This window comes from Rutidosis leptorrhynchoides, chromosome 11 (genome assembly GCF_046630445.1).
Source record: "Rutidosis leptorrhynchoides isolate AG116_Rl617_1_P2 chromosome 11, CSIRO_AGI_Rlap_v1, whole genome shotgun sequence".
Taxonomy (NCBI): domain Eukaryota; kingdom Viridiplantae; phylum Streptophyta; class Magnoliopsida; order Asterales; family Asteraceae; genus Rutidosis; species Rutidosis leptorrhynchoides.
In genome coordinates, this window is record NC_092343.1 from 160,605,051 (window position 1) to 160,625,695 (window position 20,645).

Consider the following 20,645-nt stretch of genomic DNA (forward strand, 5'->3'; position numbering starts at 1 on the left):
GCTAATTTTAGAGATGACTTTTCTAGGTTTTTCGTCAACCTACAGCTGGTCTGGATGACAACTTCATGACCTAAATCAAGAAGCGCGTTTCTCTTTCGGAAGACTTTACTTCCTTTTAATGATGTAATTGATTCATCGTGTAGATCCATCTCTTCTTTTCTTTCATCGGGTAAAACAGTTAATTATCGTCCAAAACAAAAGTATTTTCAATTATTTGTACAAAAATATGTGATATATATTTTGAATAACTTGGTAAATTTTCCCACACTTGACTTTTATTTTCTTTTATTTGCCTTTTTATTGTCCTCTATTTCATTTTAAATGGATTCTAACATTTTGGTTTGTTTCTCAATTTATGTCCTTTCCGAGGTAACAATAATTTCGGTGTTAACACCTAGTTTTATCGTTCATAAATATGTATAAACATGATTTTGAATTCATTTAATTGAAAATTTTGAAAATTTTTACTAGAATTGGGTAGTCAGTATATAAGACTAGGGCTGTTCTTTGTTATCAGAGAGCACTAGATTCTAATACAACTACTGCATTACTAGTATTTTTAATGGTAACCAAGTGTATAAAGTAAAAATTTTAAAATCCGAAAGAATTTAACCCCTTCCCACACTTAAGATCTTGCAATGCCCTCATTTGCAAGAAATCAGTAACAATTTAAATTATTGAGGGTGATTAGCGTAGAAAAATGATCAAATTTTACCAAAGTTTCTAAACATATTGGCATTTGTTTGCTGAATGATAAATGGTGCATATCATTTGTTCATTCCGTCTTGTTGTTACATCACATTTATTTTTCATCTTGTCGTCAAAATTAGTTGCTTTTGCTGAACTTAATGCCAGTCTTTGAAAATGCATTGTTTTACCCTGTTGTGTACATAAGATAAACTGCAAACATATATACATATTTTTAAAGTTTGGTATATTACCCCACATTCAAAAATTATTAAAATCTAATAATAAAAGTTAGAAAATTATAAAAACTATTACAATATCAACATAAGTGTTAAATGTAGTAACATTACAAAAATAAAATAAATAAAACTAAATAAACTAGGGTTGATACTGATACTAGTAGGGGTTCCATGCATAACCGTATGTGTTATAAAATGCTTCAGCTGGGTTATAAGTGGATACGGTGGTTGGATCTCTATAGACCAGGGAGGAAATATGGGCTTTGGAGTAGGAATATAGTTTCTACCTATATGTTGGCAATGAGCTATGATGTGGTTTTGATGAACTTGCCAATATTCAAATGCTCGATGTCTAGCATTTTCATACTCTTGTGAAGCTATAAACCTTTGCATTTCTGTCATTTCATTTCTCCCTCCCACATTACCTGGCTGTTAATCTCTTTCAACCTGTGGATGTCTTCCATTATATTGTACTGCAGGGTTATTTCGCCTCTTCAAAACCTTAGCACCATGATATACATTTAAACCAATTGTATCGTGGGGTTCTGGTTCTTCGATTAATAATCCCCCCGACTTATATCCACATCGAGATACTCAGCAATTAATGTAATAAATATACCACCTCCTATTATACTGTGCGGTCTCATCCCCCTAACCATAGCTGATAAATAATATCCCACACAATAAGGTATACTTACAGTGCTTTGTGGGTCTCGAATACACATGTGGTAAAATAAATCTTGCTCATTTACCTTTTCCTTATTTTTACCTCGCTGTGTAATCGAGTTCGCTAGAAACCTGTGAATTACTCTTAACTCAGCTCTATCTATATCCAAATAAGAGTAATTTCCCCCTTTAAATTGGTGATGGCTAGTCATTTGACTCCATACACCATGCGTATCAAAATTTTCATCAATCTTCCTACCATTTAATATCAACCCTCGACAATCGGCAGATGCTAGCTCCTCAGGCGTATATATACGTAAGGCCTGAGCCATGTCTAGTAGAGACATGTGGCGCATCGAACCTCCTAACAAAAATCTAATAAAAGTTCAATCGGTTAAACTAGCTACCCGATCATTTATTTATATACTACACAATAATTCTTCACACCATACTTTATATACAGGTCTACGCATGTTGAATAATCGTACCCAATCATTAAAAGTAGAATTACCATACCTCTGTGTAAGTAATTCTCTAATCCGTTCGTCCAATCCTACGGCTTCTAACGGTTCCCATTCTATTACCCTAGGTACTTCAACAGCTTTAGAATGAAGAGTGTGCAAGCTCCTTTGGTATTTTGGATAATCTATCCAACGTCTGTCTAATCTCAAGTTCGGGTGCAAATCTTTCACGTGCATATCTGAAAATGTCATAACTGGATAAGGTATATCTTGTTTGTAATAGTTATCAACATCCTGTTGTTCCGAATTCTCAGGAGGAGCAATGCGAGCTTGGGATGAAGATTCACCCCTTTCAGTCGTTTTCTTTGAGTAATTCCTTGATAGCATCCTTCTCAACATGATTTCGTGAAAGATTTGATGAAAAATGGCCAAAAATTGCGAATTTGTATGTGTTTTCGTGTGTGTTTTTCACAGTATTTGAGTTTGGTTGGGAAGAAACTGGTCTGTTCGATCCCTTTTATTTTTTTCTGGATTTCGCAACCTCCGCGAGTCGCGGTACTTTCCTCTTTCAAACTCCGCGAGTCGCGGCTCTTTTTTTTTTTTTATAATCATTAACTTATAAAACAAATATAAAATAAATTTAAAATTTTGTTTTCCTTGGTTTTTAGGACGAGGTCGTTTCGGAACGATGTCCTAGTCCGTCTTTCGACAAAATTTAAAAATTTGTCTATTTAAAGCGCGGTTTTATAAGCAAAGATTTATGGGTTTTTTAATGTTTTTGGCATACTTTAATTCAATAAGATTAAAAATAATGATAATAAAAGTTCTCGTCCTTCCCTCGGGTAAAGCAATTTCAGTTCAAAGACCTAGTCTTCAACTCACGACGAATTTTAAAAATCATATTTTTAACTTAGCGAAATAAAGTAAATTTTTGTTTTTTAAATTCACACCAAACTTAAAGTTAAAATGCATAAAATTAAAAATTCATATTTTAAAAATTCACACCAAATTTAAATTATATTTTTGTTTTTATACATACAAACTTATATTAAAAATATTAATTTTTTAAATATTTACAATTTTAAATATATTAATTTTAAAAATTACACAATATTAATTTAATATTAATTTTAAAAATATGGTAAAAATAAAATTAAAAATCTTTTTGGCTTTTATCCCACTTTAATCAATCAAATATTATCAAAAATATACGCCCCTCTTTTCGGTAAAGTAATTTCGGTTCCATGACCTAATTTAACTCATGACGAATTTTTGAAATATTTTGGGTTGATTGATTAAAGATATTTATACCTTAAGAATAAACGTTAAATTTTGCAGTGATGTAATAAATTTTTGTATGATATCAATAATTTCGGTCGCAAGACCTAATTTTATTGAATACCAATTTAATACTTTATAAACAAATTAGCGTTTATTATCAAAAGGTTAAAAATAAAAATAAAAACTGTACAAACTTACCTGTAAAATAGATTTCTTAGTAATATGCTCTAGCCCACTCATAAGACAGTCGGACTAATTGATTTTCCATGGCTACATAGGCGTAACCTCGAGCATTTAATGTTTTTTCTTCTAAACATATGAACGGTCCATCTCTGCATAAAGTAACAAATTCGGTGTTTGAATAGGTTTGATTATTTGAACATTTACCTTCGTGTGACCATTTTTCGCATTTGTGACATCTTTCAAGGTGTCGTGCTCTTCTTTTCGCTGCGGATTTTGATTTTCCTTTACCAAATTGTAACTTATTATCTTCGCATCTGGATTCTTTTCTTACTCCGTCCAATTTTTCTCTGATTACTGATACCAGTTCACTCAGAAGTGTGTCATTATTACGTTTAGTAATCAAAGCGTGTAGCATTAGACCATGGTTTAGTTCACAGGAAGTCTTCATTTCGTAAATCCTAAAAAAAATAAAAATTCAGAATGGGGGGAGAAGACTAGTTCTTTTGGGTCTGCTAGGGAAAGACCATTCGGGTTCCATTTTCGAGAACTACACGAAAACAGAAAATCTAACTCTAACAGAAATACATATTATCCTTTAAAGACTTGATTCTCCCCACACTTAGTTAGCTGTGGTATTGAAATTGTGATTAACTTCGTTGTCAACTTCCATCGGACTATCTATGTAATGTTTAACTCTGTGACCATTAACCTTAAATTCAATCCCATTTGAATTTATTAACTCTACTGTTCCGTATGGGAAAACTCTTTTGACTATAAATGGTCCAGACCATCTTGATTTCAATTTTCCAGGAAATAGCTTGAATCGTGAATTGAAAAGAAGAACTCTGTCTCCTTCTTTAAATTCTTTTGAACTTCTGATTCTTTTATCATGCCATTTCTTTGTTCTTTCCTTATAGATTAATGAATTTTCGTATGCTTCATGTCTTAATTCTTCTAATTCATTTAGTTGACTTAACCGTAGACGTCCAGCTTCATGTAAATCAAGATTACATGTCTTCAAAGCCCAAAATGCTTTGTGTTCAATTTCTACTGGAAGATGACATGCTTTTCCGTAAACGAGTTTAAAAGGTGTGGTTCCAATTGGAGTTTTGTAGGCTGTTCTAAAATCCCAGAGTGCATCCTCCAATTTTATGGACCATTCCTTCGGATTTGATCCTACGGTTTTCTCTAGAATATGTTTTAAAGCTCGGTTGGTATTTTCAACTTGTCCACTTGTTTGTGGATGATAAGCGGTGGAGATTTTATGAGTTACTCCATATCTTTTAAGAACTTTCTCAAGTTGATTATTACAAAAATGAGTTCCCCGATCACTTATTAAAGCTTTCGGTGTTCCAAACCTTGCAAAAACACGTTTTAAAAAGTTGACTACAACTCGTGCATCGTTAGTTGGGAGAGCTTGTGCTTCCGCCCATTTAGATACATAATCGATGGCTACGAGAATGTAGAGATTATTATGAGATTTTGGAAATGGACCCATAAAGTCAATACCCCAAATGTCAAATACTTCACATACTTGAATGACATTTTATGGCATTTCATCATGTTGACTTATTTTTCCGGCCCTTTGACAAGCATCACAGCATTTGCAAAGAAGGTGTGCGTCTTTGTAAATTGTAAGCCAATAGAATCCAGCATCATATACTTTTCTTGCTGTTAGTTGAGGCCCATAATGCCCTCATGTTGGTCCTGTGTGACAATGGTTTAAAATTTTACTAGCTTCATCTCCGAATACACATCGGCGTATTATTCCATCGGGACAACTTTTAAACAAATGTGGATCTTCCCAGAAATAGTGTTTTATATCACTAAAGAATTTCTTTCGTTTTTGGTACGACAATCCTTTTTCAAGGAATCCACATACTAAGTAGTTTGCATAATCTGCAAACCATGGTATTTCATTATAATCTATCTTCAATAGATATTCATCAGGAAAGTTGTCTTGTATGGCCGATTCATTTAGAACTTCTAAATCAGGATTTTCAAGACGAGAAAGATGATCAGCGGCGAGATTTTCTGCTTCTCTTTTATCTCGGATTTCAATATCGAATTCTTGTAAGAGTAAGATCCAACGGATTAATCTTGGTTTGGCATCTTGTTTCGAAAATAGGTACCTAAGAGCAGAATGGTCGGTATAGACCATCGTTTTAGCTAGAACGAGATATGAACGAAATTTGTCAAAAGCAAAGACAATAGCAAGGAGTTCTTTTTCAGTAGTTGTGTAGTTCGTTTGTGCTCCTTGTAACGTCTTACTAGCGTAATATATAGGTTGAAATCGTTTTTCAATCTTTTGTCCTAAAACGGCTCCCATTGCAAAATCACTTGCATCGCACATTAGTTCAAACGGTAGATTCCAATTTGGTTTTATCATGATCGGCGCATTAGTGAGTTTTTCTTTAAGAATATTAAAAGATTTGATGCATTCATCTGAAAAGATGAATGGAGCATCCTTTTCTAGGAGTTTATTCATAGGAGTGGCAATTTTAGAAAAATCTTTTATAAAACGTCGGTAAAAACCGGCATGCCCTAGAAAACTCCTAACTCCTCTAACATTGGTGGGATGTGGAAGTTTAGCAATTACATCTACTTTAGCTCTATCCACTTCAATTCTTTCCTTTGAAATTTTATGTCCAAGAACGATGCCTTCTTTAACCATGAAATGGCATTTCTCCCAATTAAGTACTAGATTTGATTGTTCGCATCTAATAAGCATTCGTTCCAGATTAACTAAACATGATTTAAATGTATCACCGAAGACTGAAAAGTCATCCATGAAAACTTCCATGCATTCTTCTATCATGTCGTGAAAAATCGCCATCATGCACCTTTGAAAGGTTGCAGGGGCGTTGCAAAGTCCAAATGGCATTTGTTTGTAAGCAAAAGTACCATAAGGGCAAGTGAACGTGGTTTTCTCTTGATCTTCGGGTGCTATTGGAATTTGAAAATATCCGAAAAACCATCAAGAAAACAATAGTATCTGTTTCTGGCTAATCTTTCCAACATTTGATCAATAAAAGGTAAGGGAAAGTGATCTTTTCTGGTGGCGTCATTTAATTTTCTATAATCAATACATACATGCCATCCTGTTACATTCCTAGTAGGAATAAGCTCATTTTTTTCATTTGTAATGACAGTCATGCCACCCTTCTTAGGTACGCATTGAACTGGGCTTACCCATGGACTATCAGAAATTGGATAAATTAAACCTGCATCAAGCAGTTTAATAATTTCTTTCTTAACAACATCTTGCATATTAGGATTTAGTCTTCGTTGGCGTTGCACATACGTTTTATGACCTTCTTCCATAAGGATTTTATGTGTGCAATACGAAGGACTTATTCCTTTAATATCATGAATCTTCCATGCAATGGCTCGTTTATGAGATTTTAACACAGAAATGAGTTGTGATTTCTCATTTTCAGTAAGAGAAGACGATATTATTACAGGTAATTCAGATTCATCATGTAAATAAGCATATTCCAAATGGTTTGGAAGTGGCTTTAACTCTAATGTTGGTGGTTTTTCTATCGATGATTTATATCGATATCTGTCTTCTTCTTTTAGCATTTGAATTTCTTCTGTTGTTGGTTCATATCCATTAGCCATTAGTGTAGCTAACATTTCAGTTTCATCAATTGGTTCAGTTCCTTCTCCTAAAGAACATTCTCCTGTTCCTTGTAATTCTGGAAATTCTTCTAATAATTCTGCATGTGAATCTATAGTTTGAATATAATAACATGTATCATCTGCAGATTACGGTTGTTGCATTGCTTTATCAACTGAAAAGGTAACACTCTCATCCTCTATACTTAGGGTCAGTTTCTTACCAAACACGTCTATCATTGCTTTAGCCGTATTTAAGAATGGTCTTCCTAATATGAGAGGAACTTGAGAATCTTCTTCCATGTCCAGAACAACAAAATCTACTGGAAATACTAAAGTACCAACTTTAACTAGCATGTTCTCCATTATCCCTCTAGGATATTTTATTGATCGATCGGCTAGTTGTATGCTTATTCTTGTTGGTTTCAATTCTCCAAGGTCTAGTTTAGTGTATAGTGAATACGGCATTAAATTTATACTAGCACCTAAATCTGCCAATGCTTCTATTGAACTAAGACTACCCAGAAAACATGGAATTGTGAAACTTCCTGGATCAGATAGTTTTTCTGGTATCTTATTCAACAGCACTGCTGAACAATTAGCATTCATAGTAACGGCCGAGAGTTCTTGCATTTTCTTTCTATTCGATATTAGATCTTTCAGAAATTTAGCATATCTAGGCATTCCTGAAATTACATCAATGAAAGGAAGATTGACATTTATCTGTTTAAACATATCCAAGAATTTGGATTGCTCGGCTTCAAGTCTTTCTTTTCTCAATTTACTTGGGTAAGGAAGTGGTGGTTGGTATGGTTTAACATAAGGTTTTGTCTTAACTGTGTTATCTTCATTAACCTTTTCAACTACCGGTTCTTTTTCCTTATCTTGATCAGGTTGTGGTTCTTGTGGAGTAGGAATAGCTTCATCAGAAATTTCAAATTTTTCAGGTGGTTTAAGTGTTGTACCACTTCTTGTGGTAATAGCTTTAGCTGTTTCATTCCGGGGGTTAGCATTTGTATCACTAGGTAGACTTCCCGGTTTTCTTTCACCTATTAACCTTGCTAGGTTATTTACTTCTTGTTCCAAGTTTTGAATAGAAGCTTGTTGATTTCTAAATGCTTGAGCATTTTGTTCATTAGTTTGTTTTTGAGATGTGAAAAACTGTGTTTGAGTTTCAACTAGCTTCGTCATCATATCTTCTAAATTTGGCTTTTTATCATCGGTTTGTGGTGGTTTGTTTTGAAAATTAGGTCTTTGCTGATTGTAAGTATTATTGGATACTTGTTGATTGCTAGGACCTTGTTGGTTGTTGTATGGAACATTTCGATTATAATTCTGGTTTTGATTGTAAATTAGTCTTGGCGGTTGATAATTATTCTGATAATTATTTCCAGGCCTTTGGTTTATGTATGAAATATTCTCTCTTTGTTTCATTGTTAGTTCAATACTGAGACAATCTTTTGTCAAATGTGGTCCTCCACACTGCTCACAACTAATTCGTATTGAGTGAATATCTTTAGTCATCTTTTCCATTCGTCTCTCGACAGCATCTATCTTTGCGGAAATGGAATCTAAGTCATGGCTAGAATCGGCTCTAGCTGCTTTAGATGATCTAACGATGTCTTTTTCTTGGTGCCACTCATGTGAGTGGGAAGCAGTGTTATCAATAATTTTATAAGCATCAGTTTCTGTTTTCTTCATAATAGAACCACCAGCTGCTATATCGATGTCTTTCCTTGTAGTGATGTCGCATCCTTGGTAGAATATTTGTACTATTTGACAAGTGTCTAAACCATGTTGCGGACATCCTCTTAATAACTTTCCAAATCTTGTCCACGCCTCATATAGAGTTTCATTCGGTTTCTGTGTGAACGTAACAATTTCTCCTTGAAGTCTCACGGCTTTAGATGCCGGAAAGAATTGTTTAAGAAAATTTTCAACTAAAACGTCCCATGTATCGATCGCCCCTTCAGGTAACGATTCCAACCAATCTTTGGCTTCTCCCTTTAAATCCAGGGAAATAACATGAGATATATCTGTTCATCTTCAACTTCTCTTATTTTAAATAGTGTGCAGATTCTATTAAAGGTACGAAGATGTTCATTTGGATCTTCCTTCAGCGCACCACTAAATTGGCATTGATTAGTTACCATGTGTAGAATTTGTCCTTTGATTTCATAATCTGGCGCATTAATGTCTGGATGAGTAATTGCGTGACCTTGGCCAGTGCGTTTAGCTCGCATTCGGTCTTCCATACTTAGAGGTTCCAGATTTTCCATAATTGAATTTGTTGAATCTGAATCACTAGAGGATTCTGATTTAATGGTTCGTTCCTCAACAATCTCTGTTTGAATGATTGGTGGTTCCGGAGGAAAAATTAATGGTTCAGGATCTATGAATTGTCCCTGAATATTCTCCGGATTCTCAATTGCGAGATCGGGTTCAAAAAATGGATTATCGGAAATTTGAATTGGAGTACTTGGTCGACTGGATGACGATTCTAAAGAAAAATCAACGGCGACAATATTAGCTAGATGTCTTGATCGAGTTACAGGTGGTGAACGTACAAAAGGTGGTGAACGTCTTGCTCGGTGCATTCACTGAATATCCTATTAGTTTTTAAAAAGGAAAGAAAAATTATATAAGTTATCCAATTAATAGACTTTTCTGATTTTGCCCACGTTTCGAATAGCCAAAAGATGCAGCAGAGGGGCCGGATTCGTTTGGTCTCAATATAATTGAGTACTGTTTGGCTCCAATAACCCGGTCCACGTACAAATCCAACTATTACTACGAACCAGAAAATTTTAATGTCTATCAATTTAACCACTTAAAATAAATTTTTGTAATTTTAAGAAATTTAGAGAAGAAGTAGAATAAAAATCTATGTCCTAAAACTAGAATGTCGAGAAATAAGAAAGAAAAAGAGCGCGTCGAAAAAGGTCAAAAAAGAAAAGGGTTGGAAAAAATAAAATAAAATAAAAGGCGTCGAAAAATAAGAAAGAAAAAGAGTGACCTATAAAACTTTAAAACACTCGACTAACCCAACCTTATTACTATCACTAACTTAAAATTAAAATTGCAAATTGAGATTACTAATTGGAGTGATAAATGATACATAGGTAAAAGGCGTCGAAAAATTCTAAAGCACCTAAATCTTAGTCTAAAGAAAAAGCACTTGAAGAGTTTTACGGCAAAACCTAAAAATCTAGAAATAAAAATAACTATGGCAAAAACTATATTTAAAACTAAATACGAGCGAAAAATACAAAAAATTACGCTAAAACAATTAAAAAGGGACAAAATATAAAAATATACTAAAAGTTGTAAAAATTACAATTTTTATAAAAATATTATTTTTATATTATTTATTTTATAAAACTATTAATTTTAAAATTTAATTAAACTAAATAAACTAAATATATAAAATAATTAAAACTAAACTAAATTAACTAATTAAAAATTAAAAACCAAATTAGGGTTTTAATTTAATTATAATAAATTATACCCCGTAATTAATGCTGATTAGGGTTGCTAAACACGCGTGTCAGGGTGGCTCAGCGAGTCGCGGTGCCACGTACCAGAAAACTCCGCGAGTCGCGGTGATTGAATTTTCAAATGAGGTGCCGGCCAAAATCGTTCGGTTTTTAATATTTTATTTATTTATATTTTTTATTTTTCTGTTTTAATATTTATATAAAATATTTATATTAATTAAATAAAAACTTATGTTTTAAAAACTAAAATAAAAATAGAAATACTTTATAATTTTATAAAAATCTTAAAAATAGATTTATATATATATATTTTTTTCGGTGTTTTTTTTTTATGTTTTAAATAAAAACAAAATATTTAAATAAAACTTATATTTTTATAAAATAAAAATAAAGAAACTTTATAAAACTTAAATATTTAACAAACTCTTAAAAATATATAAATTTTTTGTTTTTCTTTTTATATTTTTGAATTTTTAAAACGTATTTTTACAAAAGCGTATTTTTTTTATAAAAGTAAACTAAAAATAATTTGTTTTTTTATATTTAGCGTTGCGCTTCCGGCTTTTAAGCTAAATTTTGTTCCCCGGCAGCGGCGCCAAAAATACTTGATGTGCGCAGAGGTGTATATGAAATAGCTTATATTTTACTAGGAAAAACTATTAAATACGATACAATTTTACACAAGATATTTATTTATTTATAGAATGGATATACTTAAACCTTGCTACAACACTTATAGGCAGTGTACCTAATCGTACAGTAGTGTAGTTTTTAGTAAGTCCGGTTCGTTCCACAGGGAAAATCTTTAAACAAAGCTTAACGCTATATTAGTTTTAATTTATAAAAATACAAATATATAAATAAGTAATATTATTATTATAAAGGAGGGTTTTTACCGTTTAATAACCGGTTTGTCGATTTTTAAAACTTTAGTCGCAGTTAAAACCTAATGTAAAATATTAAAAATAAATACAAGACTTAATTTAAAGCGTAAAGTAAATAACGATAATGAAATTGCGATAAATAAAAGTGCGATAAAATAAAATTGCGATAATTAAAAAGTACGATAATTAAAAGTGCAATTAAATAACAATAAATAAAAGTGCGATAATTAGAAGTGCAATTAAATATAAAATAAAGGAAATTAAATATGAAATAAAAGAATTATGCTTATTTAAACTTCTGTAATCATGATGTTTGACGTATTGATTTTAGTTTTATGCCCATGGGTCAATTGTCCTTTGTCCTGGATTATTTAATATGTCCGTCTGGTTTTTGTCCATAACAGTCCATCAGTCATAAATATAAAGTGCGAGTATCCTCGTCAAATTATCCTTATACCCGAAGTTAAATATTCCAACTAATTGGGGACTTAAACTGTAACAAGGTTTTAATACTTTGTTTAATAATTACACCAGGATATCGACTGAGTGTAACCCAAGGTTTTAATACTTTGTTATCAATTATGCCAAGTGTCCTTATACATAATTTCACCCCTGTTTTAATAATTCTAGTGACTATTAATCCATTCCCGTGTCCGGTTAAATGAACGATTATTCGTACATATAAATTCCCCACCCATCGTGTCCGATCGAGTGTATATGGTTATTTATAGGTACGTCCAATTGTAAATCTTTATATTAAAATTAACAAACTATCATTTAGTTAAACAAATATAAAGCCCATTAATAGCCCATAGTCTAATTTCCACAAGTGTCGTTCTTTTGTCCAAACCCCAATTATGGTACAAAGCCCAATTACCCAATTTTAGTAATTAGCCCAACATCATGATTACTTCGGTATTAAATAAGCATAATAATAACTTAGCTACGAGACATTAATGTAAAAAGGTTGAACATAACTTACAATGATTAAAAATAGCGTAGCGTTACACGGACAGAATTTCGACTTACACCCTTACAACATTCGCTAACATACCCTTATTATTAGAAATTAAAATTAAAATTAAAATTAAAATATATATATATATATATTTATATGTATATATATATATATATATATATATATATATATATATATATATATATATATATATATATATATATATATATATATATATACACGTTTAGATAGAGAGATTAAAGGATGGATATATAAAACGTTGAGAATGCGCGAGCTTTTATAGGCATTTTTGTCCAGGACATCTCCGCGAGTCGCGGTATTTTTTTACTACAAACTCCGCAAGTCGCGGAGTTCGTAAATCCAGCTCACACAAGTTTGGATCCTAGTCTGCCGACGGTTTTATTATATAAATATAATATATATATAATTTATATAATTAATTATATATTATATTATATTTATATACATAGTTAACTTGTAATTTTTAGTCCGTTGCGTCGAGCGTTGAGAGTTGACTCTGGTCCCGGTTCCGGATTTTCGAACGTCCTTGCGTACAATTTAATATCTTGTACTTTGCGTTTTGAATCTTGTACTCTTGTAATTCTGAGACGTTTCTTATCAATAATTGGAACCTCTTTGATTGTATTTTGTACTTTTGAGCTTTTTGGTCGTTTGCGTCTTCAATTCGTCGAATCTGTCTTTTGTCTTCACCTTTTATTATTTAAACGAATATCACTTGTAAATAGAACAATTGCAACTAAAATCTTGTCTTTCTTGAGGAATAATGCTATGAAATATATGTTTGTTTTTAGCATTATCATATCTCATTGAAACAGGTGCATTGAGTGGCATATTAAGAACATTTTTCAACAATATTCTTCGATTTATGGGTTTTTCGGGTGCAATTGGGAGTTTTAACTCAATTCTAAAACAATCTAGGGGAAATATATGGGAATGTTGTTAATAAACTGGAAAGAACCCCCACAACATAGATGAACAACAAATTTATTATCATTACGACAATTCATTAACATTAAAATAATTGCAAAAATGCTTAAATGTGTACCTTTTGATGCCAATAATCTCTGAAATGAATTTGAAATAATGGAATATGAGAGTGTGTATGAACTCTTCCACGGCCATTCTTTATTTACTGATATAATCTTATCCGAAAAAATCTAGGAAATCTGACGAAATCTTATCCAGAAAATCCAGTTCTGATCAGATAAGGTCACAAGGCCGCAAGGCCGCAAACTTGCGCCTTGCGCGGGTCTAGTGGCAAGGTTTCTTGTGACTTGCACGGGCATTCTGGCATTTTTTTTTTTTGGGCTCTGAGGCAAAAAAGGGTGAAAAAATGGGGAAAAAAGTGATAATCCCACAACAATTTTACGATTGGGTATTGATTTGATTGAATACTCCCTCCGTCCCAGATTAATTGTCCAGTATTCCTTTTTGGGACATCCCAGATTAATTGTCCACTTCCAAATATGGAAAGCAACTTTGATAAAGTTTACAATATTGTCCCTAATGAATTAGTTAAATTACAAAGGTGAGAGAGATTTCTAATTAATTAGTTGAGGGTAAAAGAGTAAAGTAAGAAAAAAGTACAGAAAAAGTACAGTGTGATAATGACATTTCTTAAACTGTGTATTTTTTGTCTGGGGACAATTAATCTGGGACGGAGGGAGTACAATATACCCATTTCCAAATAGTGCTTATACAAACATTAATTTATCTTTGCATATTTACTGTGAACGAAAAATAACTTTACTACACGCACATATATCAGTTTTAACAAACAAGAACATGTGGCACAGATACATTGTACCATACAGCTTGCCAACAATAGGATCTCAATATTTTCAGTAACCCATTAGGAGAAGTCGATGAAGTCAGCATCATGGATTAATTAATTTTAGGTTCCAACCACACAACAAGCAATTAGTACGTATTGTTTTGTTTGTAGTCTTAAAAAACAGGAACACTGAGCGATGTGGTGTTTTGAACCTGTGGTAATATCTGCAGTAACAGCATGAGATTCAGATAAATCTAAACTTACATTCAAATGGTTTTCAGGCACAACAGACCTCTCACAGTCTCGCGTTAATTTTAAAATCTGCAATATGAACAGCTCGAGTTTTGCCAACATTTATACTAGTTACTAGAATTGAGTTACATCGGGTTTAAGAATTCAGTCACATTTTTTAGCACGTCGGTATGTGGAAATCTTCTTTTCAGAAATTTTCATGGATTTCAATATCACCATCGGGTCTTTGCTTCATCCCAAAACTCTTATCTGAATTTCTGCTGTCATAACCCAGACTTTCTATTGCTGCTGCCCACTGCAATCAACGTATATTGCTTGATGTTGGTTCGAGCTCTTTTGCTGCAAATTCCACTTTCGTCAAATCATTAAAAAAAAGAACGGAGAAGAAGATGGAGAAGGAAGTATCTTTGGGTTTACACAATGAAGACAAGAACGAAGAAAAGCCTACCCTGATTTTGATTGGGCGAAGCGGGAGAATATATTGCGACTGTGAGGTGCCCTCGTGTGAATGATTTTATAAAATTTGGCATGTCTTTAATAGGCATTTATCAAAAGTTCAAATTAGTAGCGCTAATTTGAAGACATGAAAGTAGGCGAAAGAGATACATACCTTGCGATCTTTATAACTCAAGGATTATAACGAAGATTTGGTTTACGGAGAAGCAATCTAAAATTTGTTATGGTTCCTCAAGATGGTAACCAGGTTGGATCGTCGGGTGCGAATTTTATGAACTTCGAATATAGATGCCTTCCAAAACTTGGCTAACCGTGGTTTTTCCCCTCATTCTTCCGATACTTTGCTTGGTGATTGATCTTCTTATGCTCTCTCCTTTAAGATCGAGAACTCTTCCGGAAAATATCGGTCGAGAGATTTTACATGGCAAGTTTAAAAAGGTCGAAGATTCGATGCTTGTTACGTTTTGTCATTTTTCCGTAAGGTCTACTGTTGGATGTTAGTTTGATGTTTTTTTTTATGTTTTTTGTTTCGATTCTCCTTCTGGGGTAGTTTGGTTTGCCTTAATGTAGATGAGACTCGGTATAGATAGTTAGTTTCTATGCTGCTTTTTAGGTACGAGCCTCATCAGGTCATCTTTTGTATATTTGGTTAAAGACGTTTTCTTTTAGAAAACGTTTTCGATTTTATAGAAGTTTTCGTTATTTTTGGCAAAAAAAGATCAACTTCCACAAACAAAATACTACTCGATAAAAATTGGTATTGTAATTCCTTATATGGCAACACACATTGTACTACCTTAAAGGCGTCGTCGTTGTTGATGTCAACATCATCGAGATACCAACCACTCACACTTAGTTAGTTTTCATTATGTTGTTTAAATTCTTAGATAGCGCAATGCTAAATGATAGGTTTACATCGGTTTAAGAAGTCTATCACACTTGAGCATCTTGGTACGTGGAAAGATCATCGACTTCAATTGAAAGAAAGACAAATTATTTACTTAATTAAATTATTAGTTAATTAAAGTTTAACTAAAGAGTATTGAACTCCGTACTAATTTTAATTGAACAAGGACCTATTCTCCAAATAAAAAGTTTTGGTTAAAATTCGAGGTATGTTTACTCATGCCACAGTGACCTAAACCCTATAAACCTGAAAGTCTGACAAAACTTAAAACGAGAGGGACTGCAAGTTTCGGCGCTAAACTCTATTCGGTACTCCAATGGATTCATCTTTTATTTTGAATATCGGTAAGTTTATTTCTCCCTCATAATACGATTTAATGATATTCAAATAAACGTACTTATGTGTGAAAAACATGATTCATGTTGTAATTTCTATTCGACTTTTTATTTTCTTCAATTTAATGCTGTCACACATTCATTGTTTATTCCAGTTGAATTCGTTCATTCTGGTTTAGCAATTCGAGTTATTTGAGATTGTTATAACCTAGTTAGCGATTTACTCTAAACATATTCAAGAGACCGAATATTAACTTAGATACTTATTAGAATCCCTAAAGAATAAAGCAGCAAGTATGAATAGATTGCTTTAGCTATTCACCTTTTGAACTTTAAGCATTATAAAGACGACTAATCAACAAATAGAAAAATGCATATAGTATCAACTAAGTGTATTCAGATTACCTGATGAGTAATTGGCTTGAAACCAGTACTGTAAGCTCCATATGGGCTGCACAAATCTTAATATTAAACAGGAAACATTAATGATGTTACTTATTGGGAGATGACATGAAAGTTACATAAGCACAACAGAAAAATATTTGACAACTACTAAAAAAGATAAGCCCCTTTATGAAACCATAGGTGGTAAAATGGGCAGGTTAGTTAATGATTGGTTTGTTAACTAGATACATGTGAGGTTGCGTTGACCTGAAACACTTCTCGTCCAAACTTTTATACAAATAACTAGTGTATCAAATATGATTATCAAATACATATATATACTACTTTGATAATAAACTAAAACTTTGATAGAAATGATTTGGGAGGTTTTATGGATCGAAGATACACATTGGGAAACTCTCAGTTCATTAGATCTGTTGTTTATCAAGCAGTTTTTCTATTTTACCTTTTGACCCATTGAGAGATATATCATAGCCCAAATCGACCCATTTATAAGAAAATTGATCTTACTTCCATTCATAAGTAAATTGATATAACATCGGCCTAAGAACTACATCACATTTTGCGCATCTTGGTTGTGGAAATCTTTATCGATTTTGATTGAAGAAAAAACAAATTAATAAAAATAAAAATAAAGAGTATCATAGTAATTAAATAAACCAGTCTTTGTTTTCTTGAATGTAATGACAGATAACAATGCTAAGAGGAGGTTTGTAACTTGTACTGAAATGGATAGAATCAGTAATTTGGCAGAGAATTTGATAGACTCGATTTTAGAGAAGCTACCTGTTGTAGATGCGGTGAGGACACATGTCCTGTCAAAAAAATGGAGGTACAGATGGACTTCAATTAGGTCATTGGTTCTTGATAAACATTTCTCAGAAAAGTTTGCAAAAAATGGAAGTTTTGGTCATAATGGATTTATTAGGATCACAAACTATATCTTTAACTATCTCAAGGGTCCTCGCTTAAAGTTACATCTTCACATACCAAACATGTTTCTTGATAGTTTCCAAGAAGTCAATCAATGGATTTCATCATTGTCAAGAGATGGTGTTAGAGAACTCATCCTTACAAATTCAAACCAACGTTATCAACTTCCATATTATTTATTTCATTGTCTAGAATTGAGAATCCTAGAACTTGACAACTGTATCATTAAGCCACCACTTGAGTTTCAAGGATTTCTATATCTCGAAAAACTTAGGCTTAGGAATATTGAATTTGGGGCTAACTTACATGGAACTATTATCAACTTACCACAGCTCAAGATGTTGCAATTGTTTGAATGCACCAATGTTTACAATTTCAAGATCAAGTCTACAAAGTTGTTTCAGTTATTGATCAGGAGTTGCCCCGATGCAACTTTGCTCCACTTGTTGCATAGTAAATGTCTTAGTGAGTTTGGTATATTTATCAAAAAACCTATTCAGGGAGTTGAGAGAGTTAATTTGGCAAGCTTGTTAAGTAATATGCCATGTGTTGGGTATTTTGTTATCGACGAGTATTTTCTCCAGGTACGAGTTGAATTTTAAATTCTAGGGTTAAGGCTACTCAAGGGCCATATACTTTTTGTTTTGTCCCGATGTAGTCCACATACCCAAAAAAATACTATTATAGGCCATAAACTTTGAAAAAGTGTATCGATGTAAACAAAAGGTAACTTGTTACCGGCTAAACAGGTCACCTTTTGTTTACATCGATACGGAAAATATGTGACCTACATCGATACACTTTTTGAAAGTATGTGAACTACATTAGTACTTTTTTTTGTATAAAGCTTACATTGGAACAAAAAAAATTATACTTTTTTGAAAATCAACCTACAAAATCGATCAACCTTATTTATCAGGTCAACGGTTTACATTAACACATTTTTTTAAAGTTTATGGCCTATAATAGTATTTTTTTGGGTATATGGACTACATCGGGACAAAATAAAAAGTATATGGCCTTTGAATAGCCTTAACCCTAAATTCTAATATTTATATTTTGCTCTTCATCATTTTGCGTTTGAGCAAGTGAACTTTACCATTCAACTCTTGTGTATAGTTAGTTCTCATATATTATTTCGTATCATCTTCCAACCATATCTTCTTTGTTAACTTATAATCTTACTTTCACCCTTACAGTTTTCCATTGCAGAAAATATTCCCAAGTGGCTTCCACACCCAACTAATAGTTTAAAACTTCTCTACTTACGAGACTTCAAATTTGGTGATTTATACAAACTTCAAGGTGTTTTATGTATCCTTCGGAACTCACCTAACTTGAGACGACTCGATGTGTACAATCAGGTAAAGAGTGCTAAACGTTTCTCTTGTGTTTTTGTGTTGTGTGTGCATATATAGTAATTTAATGTGGGTTCCTTTTATACACAGTCAGTCTCACTTTTAATGTATTTCCAGGATCTTCCAAACGTGTATTTGGATGTGAAACCAACAATAGCTTATTTGGAAGCTTCTGACTGTTTAGACCAGACATTGAACTGCTTGAAAATTATAAATATAATGGATGTAGAAAGATCAAGATCCTTGTTGCTATTTATAAAGCTTTTACTTGAACATTCTCCCACTCTTGAAAAAATATCAATCCGACCACGTGCAACTGTTGATGTTTAGGAAAGGTACAACTTCTCTAAGGATGTTATGCAGTTCCCAAGAGCTTCCTCGAAAGCAGAGCTTCACTACTTGGATCCGTAACTACAATCCACTAATAACTTTAAGTTACTTTTTAATTTAGTTGTATTCTGATTGTATGCATCATATATGTTATGGGTTTTCATTAACTCGCAGAGTGGTACTATAAAACCGGTAACCCTCCTGGTATTTATTTATACTTTGCGAGCAGCTAGAATAAAAACTAGATCAAGTGTTCCTTACACAATAGTTGTGTAACAAGCATCTTTGGAAAAAGAAAATTCACAGATTGATTTGTTTGGATAAAATATACATATCACATCTACAGTGTAATGTTTGGATATTCTTGTTATTGTAACTATAGTGTTATAAGACCTTTACCAACCCTCCGTTAGTTTCCCCCTCGTCAGATGATGTGTTAAAAATTGACGAAAACTGACGGCCCCTAATGGAGCGTCAGTTAGTTTTGTATCCATCCGTCACCAAGTGGCACAAATGTGAAGGTGCGTTTGTTTTCTCCCAACCAATCAAAAATTTTCATTAATTATATTTTTATTATTAATTAATTTTTTCCCACCCATTTTCAATATGATTTTACCACATCACTCTATCTAATATTTGAAAAAAAAAACTGACATATGGGGTTAAAAAATGTCAGAAATTGACATTGCCAAATCAGATTGCACTTTTTGGCTTAAAAGTGCAAAACTGACCGTGATATCACTACCAAGGGTTAGAAATGGTCCAAAAACAATTTTACGGTTGGGTATTTATTGATTGAATACAATATACCCATTTCCAAATAGTGCATATACAAACATTAATTTATCTTTGCATATTTATTGTGAATGGAAAATAACTTTACTACACGCACATATATCAGTTTTAACAAACAAGAACATGTGGCACAGATACCTTGTCCCATAACAGCATGCCAACAGTAGGATCTCAATATTTGCACTAACCCATTAGGAGAAGTCGATGAAGTCAGCATCACGGATTAATTAATTTTAGGTTCCAACCACACAACAAACAATTAGTACGTATTGTCTTGTTTATAGTCTTAAAAAACAGGAACACTGAGCGATGTGGTGTTTAGAACCCGTGGTAATATCTGCAGTAACACCCAACTGGAATCATGATTCAGGTAAATCTAAACTTACATTCAAATGGTTTTCAGGCACAACGGATCTCTCCCAGTCTCGCGTTAGTTTTAAAATCTTCAATATCATCAGCTCGAGTTTTGCCAATATTTATAATTGTTGTAACAGCACCAGCATCATGAGCAGCTATGTATAATTGCTCCAACCACATTTGTACCCGACAAGTCAGAAAGCGGACATTGTCATAACGGATGA

General features: G+C 32.8%; 1 protein-coding gene across 1 annotated transcript; it reads left to right on the forward strand.

The window, feature by feature from the left end:
• Nucleotides 1–17,331: 17,331 nt before the first annotated feature.
• LOC139877148 (F-box/FBD/LRR-repeat protein At1g13570-like) lies at nucleotides 17,332–19,269 on the forward strand. The gene is made up of 3 exons (XM_071864565.1): nucleotides 17,332–18,165; nucleotides 18,781–18,945; nucleotides 19,057–19,269. Exons 1-3 carry the CDS (start codon nucleotides 17,332–17,334, stop codon nucleotides 19,267–19,269), a joined length of 1,212 nt encoding a protein of 403 aa, XP_071720666.1.
• The last annotated feature ends 1,376 nt before the right edge of the window (nucleotides 19,270–20,645 follow it).

Excerpts from the sequence above, each read along its gene's own strand:
- LOC139877148 (XM_071864565.1), top strand. The coding sequence starts at position 17,332 with ATGACAGATAACAATGCTAAGAGGAGGTTTGTAACTTGTACTGAAATG. Across the intron at positions 18,166-18,780 it reads TCGACGAGTATTTTCTCCAG|TTTTCCATTGCAGAAAATAT; the intron begins GTACGAGTTGAA and ends TCACCCTTACAG. Across the intron at positions 18,946-19,056 it reads GACTCGATGTGTACAATCAG|GATCTTCCAAACGTGTATTT; the intron begins GTAAAGAGTGCT and ends ATGTATTTCCAG.